The sequence below is a fragment of the Egretta garzetta genome, unplaced genomic scaffold, assembly GCF_000687185.1.
Source record: "Egretta garzetta isolate BGI_Z169 unplaced genomic scaffold, ASM68718v1 scaffold16, whole genome shotgun sequence".
NCBI lineage: Eukaryota > Metazoa > Chordata > Aves > Pelecaniformes > Ardeidae > Egretta > Egretta garzetta.
Window position 1 is genome coordinate 4,570,932 of NW_009260022.1, and position 22,317 is coordinate 4,593,248.

Below are 22,317 nucleotides of genomic sequence, written 5' to 3' on the forward strand. Positions count from 1 at the left end.
GGGGGGGGGAGGAGTAGAAATGCCTCCTGTAGTAGGATGTGCGCTTGCTCCTTTTGCCCTAAGTGATAATTATGTGCACTTATTGAAGAAAATCACACACCTACTACTCAGGAAGTTATTCGGTATTTTTGTGAACGTTTTATATGAATTATTGGAGAAGCCCATAATTTGGCTCCCACTGAAATGGATGGAAGAGGTTGGGCCCAAAGGCCTTATTTTGCAAATTGCTAGCAGTTCTTTTGACTCCATTATCTTGAGCAGAGAACTGCTGGAGTGAAATGTTACAACCTGTTGTTTTATGCCTTGCCATGTTAGCTTTTCACTGAACAGCACTCACCTCCTTCGATTGTCTGTACATCTCGTGAAGTTCATCTGCTATTTGTCACTGCTTTTGAAGGCTGTGCTTTTGGTGGCTGTTTTTTGGCAGCTGGCATCTGATCTGGAGTGTGGTTCTTCTCTGGGAGATTTATTACTGCTGGAATTTTACCTGAAATTTGAATTTAGTTTTAATGTCACTGCTCTTTGGAAGTACTCCATGATCCATGAACTGTCTCCATGCTATTGATGAAGAGCAGTATTGCATCTGACTTGCTTGCTTCAGCTGTTACAACCACAGTACTTAGGTACACGACTGTTTGGTTTCATGCAGTACAGCTATTCCTGGATTCCTTCAAAATGCTGGCGGTGGTCTGTGCAAACGGCAGGAGAGTGATGGAAAAAACCCAGTAAAATATAACTGTAATCTTATTGGGAAACACTTCTGGTGAACTAACAGGACTAACTTGTGAATAAAAGTGTTAAATTGAGTGGGATTAACTGTGTGTACTTTGTTCAGTCATGTCTGTGCAATGCATTTGAGTTTTATGAGACTCAAAAATAAAAACATGTTTTTACTAGTTTTGATGCTGTATTGCTGGAAGTCTGACTATCATAGAAATTAATTTTATATTGTCAGGTTTTCTTGTATGTAACATATGTGCAATAAGCTTTAAGGGGGTCTTTTAATGCTCCATAAAAGTTTTCATACGGAATATAATGCAGCTTGTTCACTCTTTTGATTTTGTGATCCTCTTCTGGAAGGGACTGTCCGGAAAACATGGATTGTGCCTGTACCTTCTGAAGGGGATGAGTTAAATATAACCATATGCATGTCACTGGACTTACTTCACTCATGTTTGTAGTCCTAAAAGAGAGCATGTGGTAATTTTAATGTGGGTCATGAGAGTAAGGATTGGGAATGACTTTCAAGAGTAACAAGAGAAAAACAACAGAGTGAAACAGAGCAAAACAAACCAAACCAAACTGAAATTGATACTTAGCCCTGACAGGACTAAAAATAGTAGATGGGTTTTTTTTGCTTGCCGTTTATAGCTGGTATGGGTGCTTGGGTGCCAGCCTTACATGACTCTCCACACTGGGATCTGGCTGTAATGAAGGGCAATTTTGACGCTTTTTTATTATTTTATTAGCTCTTTCTAGGACCTCCTACTCCCTTACCCCTCTCATGTCTGAGTCAGCAAGTACTGAGGGGTAACATCTGCCAGGAAATGCTGGATTTACCTGGTTCCAACGTGGAGCTGGGGGGACGACAAACTCCGCGTTTCCAACCCATTGGTCCTTTGGTGCAGGTGCTGTGGCTAATGAATGGTGAGAGAGGGCTTGGAGTGAGTGGTATATAAAGGTATGTCAGGCGTAGGAGTCAAATACATGAACTTTCCAGAGACATATGTGCCTATACTGGAAAATTACAGAGTTCACAAAAAAAGAAAGGTTGTATATCCCTAGAGTAAGTGATCTCATGGGAACCCTTCCAGCCCCATATTCATTTAAAGAAATACTGCTGTATCTTGTTAACAGAAATAAACCTGTATTTATTACACCAGAGGCATGTCTTAAAATGTCTTTGTTTCTGTATTACAGAGCAGTTATTTTGCAGGGGTTTTTGTTTTTTGGTTTGGGGTTTTTTTTGTATATATATTTTGGTAAAGGAAATGGCTCAGAGCACTCCTCTTGGTGCAGACTAGACTTCCCCAAAAGGCATCAGGAGGATACTCGGTACCCTTTCTAGACTGTGGAAGTTGTCAAAATGGGTTCAGCTACTCCAGCTGTTGTATATTCTGTATCTTGCAGAATAAATTGTTTTGCATAGGGCGGACTTCTGCAATAAACATCTGATTGCTTTTGAGTTTGCCCTACTCTTCATTTTCATTCAAGGGGTATTTTCTGGAGGACTTTATTTTGTAAATGAATGTCATGTTTTCAGGTGTCAAGAAAGTCACTGCATTAGATTTTCTTAGTGGGTGCTTTGGGTAAAACTGTATCATAAGTGCTGAGTGGCATATGTGTTGCAACCAAAATTATATCAAAACCCCACTGGTATTTTGGAGAGACCACTATAACGAAAGATGATGTAGCATTGCCAGAATACAATTATTCTTGGGAAGAACATGCTTTAGTTTAATTTTGCCTGTTTTAAGAAGAAACTTCATTCCTCTGTGTCTCTGTTCCCCAAAAGGATCTTGGAAATGTAGCAATCCAGGCGCAGAAATATATTTGTATGTATTTAGTTACGTTTTATTGTAGGGGATTTTTTTTACTTGTGTATTTAAACATTTTTATACAAAGTTTTTCATTAGATGAGTAACATCTTTCAGAGTTGCTTCATGTAAATAATGAGTATTTGCAGTATGAGTTCTGTGGTTTACTGAGGTCTTTTTGACCATCTTAATTTGAGATTCTTTCTTACACAGGCTTGTGTATACACTCTTAATTCTTTTAAATCAAGCCAATTTTGGCTTAATTTGATTTAGACATTGGCTTCAATGAAATTGGCATGTTCAGGACCCAGCCTGGCAATCTGTGGCTTCAAAAGTTATTTTGGGTCAATTGAGACATAGTGACTGTTGGCGTTGTCATCTTAGCTTCCAATAAATACAAAGCAATTTCGCAAGTGCTGGGAATCTTGCTGTAGCCATATTTAAGACATTACCCTATCCTTTTTTATCAGCTAACCCACCAGATTTTGCACTGAAATTGTGAAGGGTTAAGCTCACATGTCCTTCTGTTGACTGGTGGGCAGCTTTGAACAGTTACTACATAAACAAACTTGATATACAAGCTAATAATTAATAAGCTAAGTTGGACCAGTTTTGTCTGTTGCTTACTTTCACTTGAGTCTCTTCAAGTGCCCTGAACTTTGTCAGCGTGCAGCAGAATCACCTTGCATGTGCTGCTGGTCAAGAATACATGTACAGTTGCCATAGCTTGGTTGCGGCACAGGAACTTCCCGTGTGCCTGATCCCTGGGTTAGGAATATCTCTCTGAGGTTTGGACCCTCTTACCTCAATTATCTTTAATTTTGTTTTTTTCATAAGGTACAACACCTGCAGGTGAACAATTTTTATGCCAGTTCCCTACAAATGATGAATAAATGTTTAGAATAGGTAGGAAATCTGTCTCTGGTTATTTGGAAAGGACTCTTTCTAACCCTTTTTGCCATCCACGATATGCAGCCTATTAGGACATAATTAAATATTCTTTAGTTTCATAATCAGTTTGATTCTATCATACAATGTCTTAAAAATTACTCTGTCAATCTGCTGCAAATTTTTGTTTGACAGTGGGTTGCTCAAGTTGCCAGTAGATACTTAGCACCAATTAAGGTTATTTTTCCTAGTTTTGTTTTGTTTGGGGTTTTTTTGGTTTGTTTTTTTTTTTATTTTGCTCTAGATGTGTTCCCCCTTTTCTGTTTTCTTTTTGCATGGGCTCAGTTATTATTTATAATTTGGAGGAGAGGTTGTGTTGCTTATTTTTCCATGCCAGCAACCCCTGACATCAAATGACAGCTCTTTTGTTTCCCCTCCCACGACATTCTCTGACCCTGAGCTTCTGTTGAAGCGATCAACTGCAAAATGGTATTTTTGGATTTTTAAGCTGTTCTGAAGCTTTGCTGTAGAAATCTCATGAATACGGAAGAGATCCTCTTCTCTCAAGGCAGTGTTTTAGGCTGTTGCAGGCTCTAGCAATTGAGGGTTCGTTCAAGTTAGTCTTATCTCTACATTTATCTAACTATATAGTTTTCTTAAAACAAGGTTACAGTACAAAACTGCATGGCAGGTGAGATCAGTGATAACTTTAGAGTATGGCAAGTGATTGCATGTTTGAGTCTCGAGTGTTTTGAGGGACAGCTGACAATTCAGGTATCTGTGACCCACATGGATATCTGTTGGCGTTGCAGTCCCTGGAGTCTCTAATTAAATAATTTACACTCACTGCAGCATACGGAAAGACAAATTATTGTTTCTGATAATACCAAAGCTGCTGTTGAGGTGTGTGGAGGTATTCTTTGAACCTAACACGCTTTCTGGCTTGTTGCATGCCTGTGTGATGGTTCACATGGAGTCAGGGATAGGTGCTGGAGTTGATGTGATCCGAGTCGGGGACCATCGGTCTCCTGGAGGCTGTTTTGCACAGGTGTATTCAAAGCTGAGCATGGAGGCTACAGTCTTTGGTTGGGGACCCCAGACTACCCAGCATGCACATGGTGGCAATGGAATTTTGAACATGTTTTGTCCTCTTAAGAGGGCAGTAAAACACTCGATAGGACTAGACATGCCCTCCTTTACTTGCCTTTTTTTTTTTTTTTTTTTTCTTTTTTTTTTTTTTTTTTTTCCTTAATTTTTGCTCACTGCACAAGCTGTCTAAGTGTCTGGGACACAAGATTTTGTTGAAAACAAAGTTGAGGAAAAAATACATAAAAACATATATACTAACTTTAAGGAAAGCATCAAAATCAATCTTTTTAATTGTAACAATGCAATTAAGACTGTTAAAGTTATTGCACATATACCTATTGCCACTTACTAAGGTGCTGATAGAGAAAGTTTCCTTTTTAAGAGGGCAATATAAACAGTCACAAGGAAACATTCAGACCTGTTTATGTTAGCTGGAGGCTGCAGAGGAGCCCAGAGAACAGCTCAGCATTAACTCTTTCTCTGATGCTCAATTAATTGCACTAACACACTGGGGAGATGAGGCCAATAAGGGCAAGTACCCGGCTGCTCTTCTGATCCAGCGGCCTCCAAACTGCCCTGTTTGTCTTTTTACATGAGTTTCGTCTGTTCCAGTTCAGCTACTGGGGAAGAATCGTGTTTGCAAATATATGTTCCTTTATTAGATTAATGTTTAGGGAATCTGCATACTGCATAATTTCTATTTAAGAAAGACAGCTCCACGGGCAAACTGTGGGGCTCAGGTAACAGTGACCATTTCCCTGCCTCCTCGGTCCCCTTTGCAGCTTGGCTGCCTGATGCCCGGGGAGCGGGGCAGCCCCTTGCACACGGGAGGGACCCCCCTGCGGCTGCAACTCCTCTGGGGAGTAGTGCCTGGCCCCCGGATGTCACTGAAAGGGGACAGTGCCACACGTCTCCCACTCCTCTTCTTCTGCCTCTGGTTGCTCATTTATTTTACTCTAAAACTTCTGAAAATTGAGGTTCCTGATGGCTAAATGTTGTAAGAAGGGGAGAGAAAAAGGTCATGTCGTGATACACACCTGACCAGATAGCTGTGGGTTTTGCGTATCAGGCATGTGAGTTTCCAGCAGCCACATCAAAAATAAGCATGGTTTGTAAAAACCCCTGAGCTGCTGTAGGAGAAGCGAGGAAGCTATCGGTAGCCACAAGAAGACAACAAGCAGTTGCTTTGTACAAAGTTCATCTTTGGAAGGTGGAAAAAACAGAAGGCAGGCATGCAGGCTGGGCGGGTGTCGGCTTTGCAATGAACGCTGAGGCTCTGCAAATCTTTGTCTGGCAGAGGCGGAATAGGAAGGTGAGTAGGTTGTTGTTCTGGAAACTGGTTCAAATAATCTAGTTGCTGCGCCCTTGAGTGAGTGAGTGACATTTTCCACGAGGAAAGCTTTTCCTCTTCCTTGGAAGCAGAGCAGAGAAAATGTAGTGTGTGCCTCTGTGGAGTTGAGGGGGGAAGCACAGAAATCACTTTCTATCTAATCATATAATAACCTTAATTTTAGTAATGTCATACACATTTGAGACAATCCTATCACAGATGATGGCGTATAAGTAGTGATTGGTGGTTTTCCTTTTTGGTGAACTCTGTACTTTTAATCTAAACCAAGGACGAGGCTTTTTACTTTGACCTCTTTGCGATGTGTCTGTGTATGCTGAGGTGCTGCGTGTGCTGTCAGTATGCAGCGACAGATGGATAAAAGTCAGAGCTGTTGAATTGTTCTTCCTTTTGGATGTCGCCTTTCTAGCACCCCCTGTAAGAGTTTGCGAGGGCCCTAAAGGCAAGTACAAGATCCAGAACCCCACACATTAGGACCATGCATTTTGGCATTCTGCTCTTAACGTCTGCTTTTTTGGTTGGTTTTTTTTTTTTTTTTTTAATGTATTTGTACCAAAGTCTTTATTGTCTTCTCTCCAAGCCAGTGTCTCATCTGTCCTGTGCAGAAGTTGGCAATAATGTGGTTTCTGGTGCTGTGTCCCAAGTGGTTTACTCTGTTCCCATTGCAAACTGCTTCCCTGTTAGCACTACAATTCTGGAAGAAGTCCTGTGATTTTTCACTGACTGGCAATAGAGCACGGTCCTCCCCTGGGTAAACAAGCATACTGTTGTTACTTAATAAATTTGAAATCTGCCGTATGAAACCTCCTGCCTTTTCATTACTGTGTTTCTGTGCTACACAGTGAGAAGGGAGAGGTTCCCTGCCTGTTATGGCTGTTACAGAGGCGAATGTGGAGTAACAGCACTAATGGCTCAAGAAATTCAGGACAAGTGACACTTGATTCTGTAGCAACACTGGCATCAGCTGTTAGCTGTAGTGACATGGTCGCTGCCTTGAAACCGTGACCCGAGTTCCCTTTTTGGGAAAGAAAATACCCACAGACGCATTTCAAAGACCAGGGCAGCGGCTTTGTTTGTCTTTTAAAATCTGTATTTCTGCCTTTTTGCTTGGTCAGTGTTTAGAACCATTAAAAAAGTAAACGTGACATGGGGACTGAGATCCTGCAGCTAGAGCTCCTTTATAATTACATATTCAGCCACAACCGTACAAAGGAAAATGAGAGTCCCTTTTCCTTTATGTACCGTATTTCAGTTTTCCCTTAGGTTTAAATTGGCATTTTGGACTATGTTCGCTGGAGCCACTGAAGAGCTTATCAGAAAAGGAAGGAAACAGAGGGAGGGAAAGAAAGATAGATTTCCAAATGACAACCTTTTGAATAGTCCAAGTTCAATCCCTAAAACAAAAAGTGGAATCTTTTTTTTTCTAAATAATGTGCTCTACAGTCTCACCTCTCATCTTGAGAAACATGAAAGAGCAAGTAAAAGAGATGACCCAAATCACAGAGTTCCTTTGAAAGAAGAAATTCAGCTGTTTTGAACACTTACAATCAAAGGAAGTGGTTTCCCTAATTACATGAACTATGTGAAAGCTCTCAGAATAGCTCTTCCACCCCAGGATTCCTTGCACTTTAGAAGTTTGCATAAAAGCTCACATGGAGAATCAGATGCAAAGTGTTTGATTCAAATTTTATTAGGCAGAAGTGAGCATACATTCGTATCTCTGGGTTTGACAGCTGGTTGGGTTTGGACCACAATCCTGGGTTTGATGGATTTCAGTCCTATACTTTAAAATCTTTCACCCTTCAGGTTCTCCAGTGAGACACCCCTTTCAAGAGGAAAATGGAGATGAAAACATGGAGAGGGGATAGAGGGGACCCTTTGTGACCTTTCAGTTGAGGATTCTTCACCCTGATTAGGCTGTTCATTGTTGTGAAAATCCATCCCTGTACACAGCTTTTAAAAGAATGAGGAGTTTTACTTCCTCTCATTTTAAAGAAGCTGTATATTTTAAAATACATATTTGGAGAAATTGGGATCTGAATTCTACAACTTCACTATTATTCTAGCACCACCATTTACTTCAACCCATCAAAACTCTGAATTCAGTAGAGACTTTGAACAAAAAACCAGTATTTTCAGAAGGCTATTACACCTTGTGATTTCCTTTTGTATATACGCAATAGTAAAGGTATATACGTTAGTCTAAACTAAATGGTGAGGACATGAAAAAATGCAGGACACTTCTAAAGTTCTTCAAGATTTCCTTTTCAAAAAAAAAAGAGGTTTGCTTTTTTGGTGGTTGGGGAGTAATGGGAGCAAGCAATGGAGAAATTGAAGCAATATCAAGTCCATTTTCGAATGTAAGCACCTAAAGTTAGATGCATTGTTGACCCAACTGAAATGCTCAGGTTTCTCCAAATTTTGCTAAAGTAGAGCATAATTTAATTTTTGCTCTGTAGGAAATGTCTTTATTTCTCAAAGAGCTTACTAGCTAAAAATGTAGTTAGATTTTTAGCAAGAGTTGTGAGCATTCATCACAAAATTGTCTGTCCTGAATGTGCTAAAGATAGATATCTAATCTTTACCTAGCTAAAACTAAAAATGATTCTTCCTTTCCAAACTGTCTTTGAAACTAACAACAAGTGCTGTCCCTGAGGATACAGTATGGAATAATTAATTGTTGAAATATGAATAAATAATAATTGCAAGATTTGCAATAATATGCAAGACCATCACACTTGCTCTGCACAACAGTAATCTCCAAATGGCCATATTCTCCACTCAGAACCAACTACAGTAATTATGTCCAGATTTGATAAAGACAGAGATAATTGATGAAATTGGCCTGGAGGAGAAATCTCGAAGCCCTCCAAACTGAAGTGATTCAAACTCAAGAAGGAAAAAAGGCAGAAGGGTTATGACTGCCTTCTGGATATATAGGGTCAGCCAAACCCTCTTTATAGCATCCTGAATACTAATAATAAGATATCGCTAACTCCACTCGAAGAGAAGAAGAAATGTTTCTCTGGGTGCTTTTTACCTGCCAATATTGCATCTTTCTTATAAGACATAGCCTTCCTAAGCTCCATTTCTTTTTTTTTTTTAAAGGCAGAAGGAAGGACTTTCCCTGGAATCAGGGAATTGTCTCCTAGAAGCGAACATCCTCAGCAGGCCAGTGGTGTTGCAAGTAAAAGTGCACAGCACTGTAGCAGCACACATGGAAAGGGAGGGGAAATGTCATGCAGCCATGCAGCACTGACAGGGTGGGAAAGAGCCCGGGCTGTGCCCTCTGGAGCGGTGTGTATCAGGCAGCGGAAGCTTTGTGGTCAGTGTTGCTAGAGGACGATTTTGCTTGGATGAAGGAAAATGCTTGGAAGTCATCCCAACTTTGCTGGACCCAAAGGTGGCATGGAAAATACATTTGCTCGTGTCTGATCCTTGATGGGAGTTGATTTCTCCCTGTATATAAATCAGAATAGCCATCAGATGAGTTTTTTTAATACCTCTGGCATTGGAAAATGCGAAGCTGTAGTATATACAGTGCTGTTATTCTTCCACACCAAAGGAGTTGTTGCAGGTTGGAATGTCCTCTGTGCCACCGAAACGGCACGGAGCTCCTGGGCCTTGGATCCAGTTTATGAGCTCAGTTTGCGGTAATGAACTTTGCTAATCTAATCCTTGTACTCAGAGCAGAAATCAATCAGTTAGTAATCACACCAGGACCGTGGGCATTGCTAGAGTAGAAGAGAAATGCCAATTCTTTTTGCTGTGCTCAGATTCAGACTGGAGTCGTCATTAGCTGCAGCACGTTGTCTCTTCTTTGGCTTTTCAGGTACAGCCTGTAGGAAAGAGGTTTTGTTGGTAGGCTGCACACCATGACCCCGGTCCTGAAGTTCCTGTGGGCTCATGTAGTGCAGCGTTCCTGCTTCCTCTTTGCCGTTTCATTTATTGCAGGTCCTCGGGAAGCACAGTGCAGGGCGACGGGGGAAGAAGTGCAAGTCAATTGTTTTGTAATCACAAAACAGATGATCTCCATTTTCTAACTGGCCGTTTAAACATTCTTAATCCCCCGTTAGGGTATGTGTATGCTATTGCTCTCATTTATTTCTGATATGTCTGGAATTTTTCTAATAAAATGATGAAAGAGAAAATTCAAATGAAGTCCAAAGCTGCAAATTACTGGTGTGGAAGTAGAAACTCACAAATGGAGAAATGCCACAGCTGAATGTGGTTGCAAGATGTTCTTTCCCTTTACATGTTTACCCTAAAATATACTGTGGTTACATTGCAGAGTATTATTGCAGTACTGTTATTTTTGCGTTCAACTGTCTTCTATTTACCGCTTTTTCCTACTCCTGTATTCTTTTAGAAATTTTGATCTGTTCTTGTGTGTGAGTTAGAGCAGTTCTCAGAAATGTTTTGTATTAGAGACTGAGAATTAATGGCATGTGCGATGCTGTGATTTCTCCACATTTCCAACTCTCCTTAGAGGAAATGATCTTGCCTCGCATGTGCTCTATTCCACCAAACCATCACAAAGGACTCGGAGCAGGTCTCAGGCTTTGTATTCTCAGTTTGGCTCATTATTCAGTTTTGCTCTTTCTGGTGGGTTTGAACCGCAGAGCCAAGGTTGCAGCACAGACATGGGTAGAGGTTACAGTACCTCTGGTTGTTCTGTCGTAACTTTGGGGAAGGAACTGGCTCAGCATGTTGCTGTTTGGTGGGAGAAGAGGAATGAGAAAGTCAGACTTTTGGCTTACTTTGGTATCCTGTGGTGGTACAAAAACTGTGGGAGTTCTCTGCTTCTTCTAAGTCTGCTGTTCATGAAACTCAAAGCCACTTCCTTCATAGGATACCAGGTCACTGTAATTAGTCTCTATCACTCTTCTAGATAGGTTCTTCCATGTTTCCGCTTTCTACAGAGTTCAGAGGTACTGGTATTCAAGCTACTGCCTTTTTAAACAACTTATTTTGAGGCTGACCACTTGTATTCTTATATACATGTGATGTCAACATAATTTGGAAAAATAAAAAGGTTTTCTTTCTGAAAACAATTCTTTTTTAGCAGGGATTAGAAATGAAATAGTTATATATCTATGTAAGCAGATAGCTGTAAAGAAGTCTATATAAGATAAGGAGTTCTGTGTACAAGAAATTAATCAAAGAGAAGTAGGGAAAAAGCTGAAGTTACGTGTCAGAAATATATAGTACAGTAATACTAATAAATGTGTTTTTATGACACTAAACCCAATTTCTAAATATTACTATTTTATTTAATTTTTCCTCTAAGGTTTTTGTCTTAGGCATTGTTTTGTTTGAAATTTTTTCATTTCAATGGAAAAAGATTGAGCTACCATGAAGAAGCCCAAGAAAAAATATAAACAGTGGATCTACTTTGCCTGAAGGTTAAAAGCTTGACATTTCAGGAGTTTTGTCTAGTTTCATTTTTTGACCATCGCTACCCAGTAGGGGTAGCATTTGAGCCTAGTTTCTAAGTAAAATGCAGTTTTCAGTCATAGACAAAGAAGAGTAACTTTTCAGAGAAGCAAGTAAGGAATTTATGTCCTGAAACTTTAATTTTGTTGGGAATAGATACTCTGATCCATAGCGATCTAGGTGGTAGTGTGGATAGAGCCAGAGAGCTGCCGCAAAGTCTGTTGTTCTGGCTATTGCTTGATGGCATGGTCCTGGCTGAAGGGCAGTCATACGTAGTTGGAGAAGGTAAAAGTCAGATTTTGGTGGAGTTGGAGTCCTGTGTTCCCAGAGACTGTTCTTGCTTATGTTCTTGCTGGTCTCAGCAAGGTGAGAGGGAGATCTGGCTGTAACCTGAGGAAGGATGCTTACTGCTTAAGTCACGGTAAAAAGAAAGAAGACTCGGTACATCGCAGAGACAGCTTGCTGCTCTGGATTCAGGAAGGAAGGTGATCTGTAGCTAATACATGGTAAAACCAAAACTGGCAGCAGATTCATGGTGAAGACTTCACCGTGATTCATGGTGGAATATTTGGACAGTTGCACGTAAAACCATTCACTCAGTTAATGCGTTCAGATAATGCACAGCAGTCAGAGATTCAGATTATGGTGACAACTCATTTTCTTGAAAACCCCTGATTTTGCGTGCTTGTGCTATGGCATAGGTAAATGTGGCATGAAAGATGCTTCCCTTCTGTGGAGGATTCCAGGTGCTTCAGCAGAAGAATGTCTGTAGCTGGCAACTGCTTTCTCTCCTTTCTTTTATGCCAGCTGGTCACAGCCAGAATTTCTATGCTGAAAGTTATGTGCCTTTTTAAAGTAGGTGGTAGGGAGTGATTCTTTGCTTTTCTGCAGGGGCAGGTCATTTTTGAGGGATAACTGGGGAGAGCCTTCTACAGAGCTCTGACAGCCTATGTGGAAAGCCAAACCGCACATGGTTACCCAGCAGTCGCTGTGAACATGTAACAGGGAGGCATCGCATCTTGTGATGTGCTGTTTTTGTGAGGGTGGGCTCAGGCTGTCTGGTTGAGGAATGTTTTCTGGAATTATAACAATCACTGGGATTCCAGTAAGAGGGATCTCCATCAAGTGCTGTCCCTCTCATTAGCTACAGTAGGTTGAATTTATCTACTCTAAGACAGGCTTAAAGTGAGTGCTCATCCAGAACATGAAGATTTTTTTCCTTGGTTGAAATACAGTTTTCATGATCAAGTTTGAGAATACTTCAGTGGAAAGGTCACAGCTGCTTTAGAGGAGTGGGTCAGGATCCATGAGTATAGCTGCTGCAATCTCTGTTGGAGTCTGTGCTAACTGTTCAGCAAAAACCACTGTATAAAGAGGTTAGACTTGTTCTTCTAAGTTATCCCATCCAGATTCTTTACTAATGCTCTGCAGACTTCAGAAAAATTACTGCTCTAGCTGGATATGTATGGACATGGCCTTTCTCCAGATACCATTGCTTTGACGTTCTCTTCTCTCCTGTTGCTCCTAAGCACTGCAAGAGACTCCTTGAGAGGGGATTGGGGGTTTTGCCCATCACTGTTGTACCAGAATGTCTTTCCAACAAGGCGCTCATGAGACTTATAGTGACTTTGATCTTGGAAATAATTTCCTTGGATTTTTTTTCCATTTGTTGGGTCTGGAAAGATTCAAGTGTTGCCTATTAGCCATGATACCTGCTCACCTGTGGAGTGAGCAGGGAGTCAGAAAGTTTCACATTTTGTTACTCCCTTGTATTTGAGAGATGTCGAGGGGTTTGCTGCTGTACTCCATAGTCAAAGCAGGTTTGTGTTCAAAATGATTGCGAGTAAATGGGAAAATTTCCCGACATGGAGAAGAGAAATGATGATTGCTGAAAATAAACTGCTCTATGGGAGCTCAGGTATTTCAAACCTGCTGTTTAGTCCACTCATCTATTGTTTCTGTTCAGTTGCTGGTATTGCTTTGCAGCTGGAGGCAGCTTCTTACTCTAAATCTGCCTGAATGAAATATTTATAATATTGCAGGACATTGCTCATTTCTAAACTCTTACACTGTTACAAATACATAGTTTATGCATGTTTTGAAGGGGTTTACTAACTGTGAATAACACTAGTGAAATCCAAACTACTACTCTTGTTCTTGGCATATCTCCTTTTATCAGGTGCCTCAGTATTAAATGCTGATACAATCTTAAGCTGTATGCTGCAAAATGTCACACTTCTGTGGAATATGCTTGGACATTGTGGATTTCTAGTTGAAATCTGTGTGAAAATGAGTTATTTGTCCATTATATTTGTGCCTTTTTTTTTTTTTTTGGTAAATGGCAGTGTAGTTGTAACTTGAAATGTCGTTTTCAAGCTTATTAAACTTTCTGTAAGGATTTTCTGCAAAAAGTGCCATTGCTTAGTTTTCTCCTAAATGCTGCAGCTTCTGTTAACGGCCTCTTCTGTCATTGATAGCAAGTTTTTCACCCGCATCATGAGGAAGGCCAACACCATGATCCTGCAAAGACTGCTGGGTGGGCTCCATGTGGTTATTGTACTTGGCTGATGGACGTCGGTGGCAGGATCGAGCCAGTTAGCTTGTTCTAACTCCCTTCTGCATAAGACAGGAGGTCTGCCACCACATCGCAAGGACAGAGCTCTCTGTGATTTTTGGAGGAACCAACCTGCTTTCCATGAGCTGAGCAAGCCTTTGCAGTGTGTTGGCAGGGATGTTCTGAATTCACTAGATAGCACTCCTAATCCCACAACCTTCGACTTATCCTTAAAACTTCTAAGTTATGTACAAATGTTGCTATAAAAAGTTATAGGAGATTATAAAACTCAGTTCTCTTTTCAAATGGTCAATATCCAATATATGTTACTACTAACATGTCCTATGGTGTTCCTTACCTCCAAAAATGCTCATACACATTTGGTACTGCATGGTGCAAATGAAATATTTTAAAGTAAACGACATAAAATTGGGTGAACCTGTAACAGCACATAATAAATTTATGCCCATATTCCTTCAGCCTGGTACATTATGACAGTTTAACAGAATTGAGGTATCTTGGTAATGTGCTTTTTTTTTTTCCCTTAAAGATTGCAACGTAAAAGTCAATACAAGGTAGTTAAAGTGTGTGTTTCTACCACAGTATTTCCAGAAATGAGAATCGTGGGGTGATATATAGAACAATTGATTTAAAATAACGATAAGATGATTATATAGCAATAAGGATTTATTAGTTTCATTTAATGTCTGGGACTTGTAGCAGTGTAGGACATAATTTTGGATGCAAATTTGATGCTTTGAGACATTTGCTCAATCAAAATGCTTTTAAATACATGTTTTGTATGTCACTGTAGATGTACGTACTAGAATTTAATTCTGTTGTTTACAGAAGTGCTGGTGGCATAAATCTGAGAATGTAACTTAACCCTTATTTTCTGTGGGGTTTGTGAAATGGTATCTCTGTAACACCGAATATATGGCTGTCTTCTAAGACGTAACAGCTGACAGAGTTTTAACTGTTAATGGGCTATAGAAAATAGCTTTTATTTAGGATAAGTGATCCTCTAAATGCATACTAAAAAAGAACCCCAAACTCACTGGGCTTTAAGTGATACACAACCATAGTTTTTAAGAACTAGGACTGCCTTTTGAAGGGGGTGGTAATGCGTTCGGGCTGGGAGGGTGCCCACAGCACTCATCAAAGCATGTGGTAACTCTCCTTATTTGCAGTTAAAAAGTCTCACTGAGGATTCTTTGGCTTTGCCATGCTCATGTGGTTTTCCTCTTGCTTTGTTAATATCAAAGACAGTTTAATAGGTTTAACAAACATTCTCTGAACTGGATAATCAGTGTGCCTTTCTTATTAATAGCTTTCTTCTTGGAGACCCCAAAGCACAAAACCTTAATATAAATTTTTGCAAAGAAAAAAATATAAGAACAGATAAAACAGTAGGCAAAGTCCTAAATTTTTATTTTCTACCTGCTTGATTTTCTTCTTAATGTTAAAAACTGTAATAATTGCATAACATCCCTGCTGTAAAATTCTTCTTAGTAGTTTTATATTTCTAGAATTCTTTACTTGTGCCTTTGTTGCATATTGAGAGGAACATTTGTTAGTTATGATAGAACACTAGCTGTCTTAAGACTATGGCATGATAATAATCTAGAAAGAGCGAAATTACGTAAACTGTTTCTATATCCTGCTCATTAAGAATTGTATTCAGTTTAACTTTTGAAAGGACAGAAACAATGAAGTAGTAAAAATTATCTGCTGTGGGTAATTTCTGGCTTCTATCGCAGCCTTAACGTGATTTAAAAAGAATCATTGTGAGGCTGTATGGTATTTATGTTAAAGCATGTAAAACATAAATATCTTGTGAAAAAGTATGCCGGTTTGGGTGGGGGGCTTAATGATTCATCAGCATTACAATAAAAAAAAATCATAAGCCTGTAGGATTCTAAGATGCATATTTTACTAGTGTTTTGTAGCCGAACTCTAGCTTTAGATGCTGATTGTCTAGGTATTGTGTCTGTAAAATGATGTTTTGGGCTCATTTACCTAACAAAACTAGTGCATTGTAAGAGCCATCATCCCTTATTAGACACGAGTGAATTCATGGGAGAGCATTCCTGAGGCACTGGAAATAGGCACAGACTGAATGTATTTTTGAGTGGGAATCTGGAGATAAAGGGTTGGGATTGATTTGTGTTAGCATTCTGTATCTTTTTTGTATGTGGTTGTCAGTAAATAGAACGATTTTAATAAAACATCAGCTGGCCTCTTCCAGCTGCCCTTTTGTTAGACTGTAAACCCCCCTGAGAGTTGCTAAGTTGCAACTCTCCCAAGAACATGACAAAGGTCAAAGCCTTTAAAATGCTACAAGACTTAGGAAAAAATATCTTTTCAAAGCTGCCTTAAGTGCGTCTAAATGTCTCCTTAATAAACGTGGCGAACATTTCTTTGAAAAAGTAAATAACCAAACTACTGCACAATTTAATGATAAATATTAGAAGGCAGCTAAGGAAGTTGTATCTATCAGATTCCCTAAGTAGCTAACCATGTCTGACCCTGTAATTTTGCATGGAGTGAAGGTGCCTCTTTGCAGTGCAATTAACTGATTTATTAACAGGAGGGTTGGTTGGCTGCCAGCTGACCCGAGGGTCTCACAAGGGGCTGCAGCCGTTTCCTGTGTTAATCCTAAACCAGCGTGCTCAGACCAGGGTGGAAGGATGGCCGTACTTTGTCCTTTCCAGCCAGCAGCTCCAAAGGGACCTGGAAGAAATGGTGATTAAGTTGCTGTGGGCCCAGTTTGCCAGCACCCAAGCAAAAAAGTCTTTTGATACTGAAAAAACTCTGTGGGCAGGTGTTCTTCTTCAGATCCAGCTGTGCTGCTGGAATAGCCTGCTAGCCCAAACCCTGGATCACTTCTCCTGACTGCAAGTGTGAGTGTAACAACTTTCTAATGTATTTCCAAGGAGGACCGGAGTAACTAAAATACGCTGAGTCGTTTGGTTTTTGCTAACTTTAGCTGCCTTGGGATAGGGAGCTCTAAGAAGAGCAGCTGTGGCTGGTATGAGTAGCTGGCAGGCAACAACACAGCTGTATGCAAAGTGCCTCCGTCCACATCCTTACTCCCTTTGCGGCTGCAATTAAAGATCCGACAATCGGTCCTTGTCTGCATTCCTGAGTAATGCCGGCTCAGCATCAGGTGGCCGCTGCCCACATCTGCAGTCAGTGCCGACCTTGCAGATCTCATCAAAGCTGAGCTGTGTTGCTGCTTTTGCGGCACTCGCTGGCACTGGGCAGAGCAAAAGCAAGGTAGGGCTTGTGTCACCCCAGTGAGCCGAGGCTTGCGCGGCTTGTAACGAGACCACGCTGCCCAGGTTGCTTGCTTTGTCCCTTCAGCTGCTGCTGACCACGCTCAAAATCTATCTTGGTGGTTTCTGTTCAGCAATTGCTGAACATAGACAAGGCCTAGAGGAGGACCCTGGTTTTACCTGCTGAAAATACTGAGGATATGAGTATTCATGCCTAGTTGTTTGTACTGGAAGGTTAAGAGCAGTACTAGCAGGTCTAGAGGCAGCTGCCGGGTGATGTCAGTCATAGATGATGGAATTGATGTTTTCACATATGTCAATAAGAAGAGATAAACAGGCATAAAAATAAATTGGCCGTTAAGCAAGTGATCTAGACCATGGTTCATAGGACACAACTAGTTTGTACACTGAGGGATTACCTGAGTTCCTAAGTCTTATACTGTAGCTGTCGTATGAATTGGATTTGATTTACAGTAACGCTACAGGAACCAGTAAGTGAGAATTAAATTAAAATGTTTTTAGTATAATTTGCTCAGAACTTGGATTTCATTATAATAGTAGAATTATGTAAACAGTGAATTAGATTTGTTTAGACTTCTGAATCCCTTTGCCTTCAAGAAATGGCATCTAGTCTGTAATTCCTTTCAGCAAACATAATTTCACCCATACCTGTGGTATAAGTACAGGGTGAATGGTTTTAGCGTGGTTTGATGATCAGTACCAGGCTGTGACTAAGCTTATCATGGGACTAAGCATAATATTGAGCTCCACTGCAGTCACCTTGCGTGTCTGACTGTGTCTCTATGTTATAGAATCATAGAATCATAGAATGTTTTGGGTTGGAAGGGACCCCTAGAGGTCATCTAGTCCAACCCCCCTGCAGGAGCAGGGACACCGCTAACTAGATCAGGCTGCTCAGAGCCCCGTCCAACCTGGTCTTGAATGTTTCCATTTACATGTCCAAGGAGTTTGTATTTACGTGTTTGGGTTGTGCCCTTCCTTCAGCTGAGCTCCTTCGAGTTCTTCCTTGATCCAACATTAAAAAAAAAAAAAAAAAAAATTTACAAAAAAGTAAGTAATGAAATAACTGAAGACTTGTTACTTGTCATCACCATGGCTTTAGGAAGGAAATTGATGCTCATTTAAGTTGCATAAGATAGATCGCAGCTTTACGGAGGGAAGTGTGTCATGCCCAAGCCAGCGAGGGCTGGCTTCTTCAGTGGCCTTTAGGCAGACAGATGCATGGCAGGATTTTCTTCCAAGCATTTAGGCATTCTGCATTTAAGTATGAGTTTGATGCTTCAAGGTAATTCTGAATATTCTTATAAGTGCCTAAGAGACCTTTGAAATACTGGTCTTTAACCACCACTTTGTAATTTGCTATCTGAAAGTCAGCCTTTCATTGAAATATGGCACCTTCTTGTCAAAAAAAGTACAAAAGCTTCAAAAATGTGGATTGACTTGTATCTGATTCTCACTGTAAGGAATAAGTGTCTTTAAATTGGCTAATAGAGTTCACAGCTGATGTACAGCAACTGAAAAGAGCAAAACATGAAAGGAATAGTCTAGAATTGCTAGCGCTAACAACAGCAGAGTGATTAAAAGTGTTTAGAAGGGATTTCTTTCAGAAGTAATGGTCCTTAGAAAGAGTTGGCATTTTTTTCCCTCCATTTTTAACTTGGGGTATCTGTGGGCAATCAGTAAGTACCTTTTCTTGTTCTTAGACGGAAGCTTGCTTTGGTGTCTATTAAATCCCAGTTTAGAGTATGAACATCAATGTGAAGATGATGGCATTAGCACCATCAGCAGAGCATTTCTTCATGCTCCTGGAATGTGGTCTTAGTGTGTAAAATACTGTAAATAAGATAATATTAGAAAATAATTATTTTTTAATTTCCAAATAATAAAAACACTTCATGTCAGCATGCCTGCGGCAGCGAAGAACTTGTCCTCTTGGCCCGATGCTCCTATCTTGCTTGTTCTCCGTTTCATGGGAGCACTGGGTGATTGCTCGGTTCGGGTTTTGCTGGCGGTGCGGCTGCACCACAGCCCCCTCCTGTTGTCCAGTGACTCTGGTGGGCTTTTACTGGATCCAGCAGTATCTTGGCTGAGATGGAGGGTGGTCACTGGGTTCTGCACATTGGTGCAGTGGAATGGGAAGCTGTGACACTGGGGTGTGTTCGTTATGTGGTGTTTTTAATCATTCTCTAATGAGATTCATCTAGTACTATTTCTGTAGCCAGGACCTAAATCCATTTATGCCATGGGAAAGTTAAGTGTGAGACCAGTCAATTTAATTCTAATGACCTGTTGAGGTATATGTATTGTAAACACTAGCCAGTGGTGTGAACAGTGAAGACATGGATTTTTAAGTACTGTACAAGAAGATAGCTTTATTCCACTCCTCTTGACCAAGGTGTTCAAGAAAAGATGGTCTAGATCATTTGTCTAATGTTGTTTGTGGCCTGATATTCCTGTCTCATTTCTAACAACATTCAGGTAGGCAGTCAGGGAGTATTAGGTCTCCTGGTTATCTGGCAGTAATGTTGGTAGGAATTAGAGGACGTTCCCCAATGTAATATTTCCTAAAGAAGATAAAAACGTAATACAAAAGTTTTTGAAGTATAGGGGTCTTGCGTTTGCTAGCCCATGGAGATGGAGGTTTGTGTGTGGCTAGGCTGTTGTCTGCATCCTCCAGGCTACTGGAGGAGGTTGGAGGTGCAGCTTGTGAAGCGGGCAGTGCTGCTGCGGCTGGAGTCCCCTGCTTTGGGAGGCTGGCGGGGCTGCAGCTGGAGGGCAGAGCTCCTTCTGCCGAAAGATCCCTTGCTGGTCTGACAGATCCCTTCTTGGATCCCTTGACTGGCTGTAGGAGTGTTACTGTTTACCTGCAGGTGAGTCTTCCCACATTTGTAGGTGAGTCAGTCTGCAGTATGATTTGCTGAAAATAGCATACATTTAAAAAATTACTTTTCTGGTATTGTGAAAAAAGATTACTCACGTCACAGTGACACTGTTTCCTTTGCTGAGCAGGCTAAGCAAGCATGAAGAACTAGTGCAACCCAAGTTAAAGTTAAGTTAAGCTATAGTTAAAGATTTAATATGTGTAAATGTTGGTGCCTTAGCTAAAGATAAAGGTCTTAATTCAAAACTGTGCTGATGTTACTCAGGAAAGGCTTTAAACAAAAACAATAGCAAAGAATTGAGCCATCTGATGCCTTTATCATGCAGTTACGCACATGTATCATGGTACCAGCTATAAAACATAGGCCAAAAAAAATACCATTTTGCTATGTCTATACATTTATTACAGTAGCACTAGCTGATGTACCATGGTTTTCTGCATCAGAGCTGCTATAGCCTTCCTGTTTTCAGTGAATCTACAAGGCCACAAAATAATTTAATTGGCAACTATGTAAGCAAACATGGGAAGACTCACCCACGGGTAAACAACAACGCTTCTACAGCCCATCAAGGGATCTGAGAAGGGATCTGTCAGATCAGATACTTTTGATAAGTTCAGAGGAATTTATTGTGATTTTTTTTCTTGTTAGATGCTCTTGGCTGGTGTAGAGTTCACATAATCTCAAAGTCTTAAAGTCATGCATTGCTGTAGAGAAAAATATATAATAGTATATATCTATATTTGCATAATATATGTATTTGTGCAAAAACATATGTCTAAAATATCTTGACTATCTATTTTAATACACTACTGAGGTGAAACTGTTGAGACCTTTTTTTCTCAAAAACTGCAGGGCCTGTATGTCTTAATTTCTGTGGATACGTTCTCATTTTCTTGCAGTCTCTTTCTCAACCCTAGAAGCATTGTTCAAGTGGAATTTGAAGGTTTTATATATTTATCCAGAATTTCCAAACATCTGCATCCTGCTCCGAGGAGCAGTTTCAGCTGCACTGCTGGCTGTTCGGCAATCTCAAGCGTGCTTGCTGTGCGTATGCAATCAGAGTCTACAGCGCATGCCTGGAAACTCCACGTTTCCAGTAAACATTGGATGGAGCTGTGTGTGCACGGTATGCTCTAACAGCCTGAAGCTCTGGACTTGCTGAACTCATAGTACTTTGTTCATAAACACAAATTCTGGATAGGACTGCTTGCAACTCTGCCAAAAATCCCAGATCTTTCTTTGAATAAAGTTTTCCAAGGCCTTCAGTTTTTCCAAAGGCTTAACTTCTACATCTGTGCCTTGGCCATGAAAGAATAGTCTGAAATTTTTAATTTTTTTTTTCCCAAACATACGAAGCTTTCATCTGCCAAGCTCTCTCATGAGGTTTTCAAATGCCAAGCATTTGTGAACAGTCTTTCCTAGGTATGTGCGTGTGTGTTTATATATATACGGGTGTGTACCCACTTGGGTATAAAATGAACTATCACAGTAAGTCACAGAATCACACAGAATCACAGAATGGCAAGGGTTGGAAGGGAACCTTGGAAGGAAACCTCCTGCTAAAGCAGGTTCATTCTTGCTTGTCTAACTTGTTTGTGTGTTTGTTTTCAACAGGCAGAAATACTCAGTGTGCTCAGTCACAAAAACATCATTCAGTTCTATGGAGCTGTCATTGAACCTCCAAATTATGGCATAGTTACAGGTAAGGATTTTTGTCTGACCTTTGTCCTGATTAGCTTTACCCAATTTCAGTGTTTTGCTGGTTGTTCTGGCCTTCTTTGAGTGCTCAGCACCGCCTGCCTCAATGTAAATGGGAGTGCTGGAGGTGGGAACCAGGCTGGGAGTGTGGCTGGTAGCAGCACAGAGGCAGCTGGAGCCTGGGGCGTTCTTAATGCACAAAGTCAGCACTCCTTTAAATAGAAGCTTTCACTGTGTTCTCTTACCCTGTTCTGTGAATTGCTTTTCCATTTTCACTGACGTGTGACAGAAGTAGAGGTTTTCATGATACGAAGTTCTGGCAAGTTCTGTGAAAAGGGAAGGCTGAGAATCTGCTCAGAGCAAAGCTGCACTGTGAATTCTGCCTGTATGGAAAATAGGAGAATCTGCATTGGGAACTTCCCAGCCGTGGGAAGAGCTTGAAATAGAGTCAAGGGTTTATTAGACACCATAAGACAACTCCCTTTGTTCACTGGAAACTGGGTTTAATTCATTCTGACATTCCTAGAATTATGTAGAGATTGGTTTTTCTATCACCACTCTAAGCTTCCTTCCCTTATCTTGGGAG

At 40.6% G+C, this 22,317-nt stretch overlaps 1 protein-coding gene across 5 annotated transcripts in view; it reads left to right on the plus strand.

Moving 5' to 3' along the window:
* Window positions 1-22,317, plus strand: part of MAP3K20 (mitogen-activated protein kinase kinase kinase 20) — a 94,945-nt gene that overhangs the window by 9,606 nt on the left and 63,022 nt on the right. For all 5 annotated transcript variants that reach the window (XM_035896283.1, XM_035896280.1, XM_035896281.1 and 2 more), the window contains exon 3: window positions 21,648-21,735. In XM_035896283.1, the coding sequence (XP_035752176.1) occupies window positions 21,648-21,735 (88 nt within the window). The remainder of the gene's footprint in view (window positions 1-21,647; window positions 21,736-22,317) is intronic.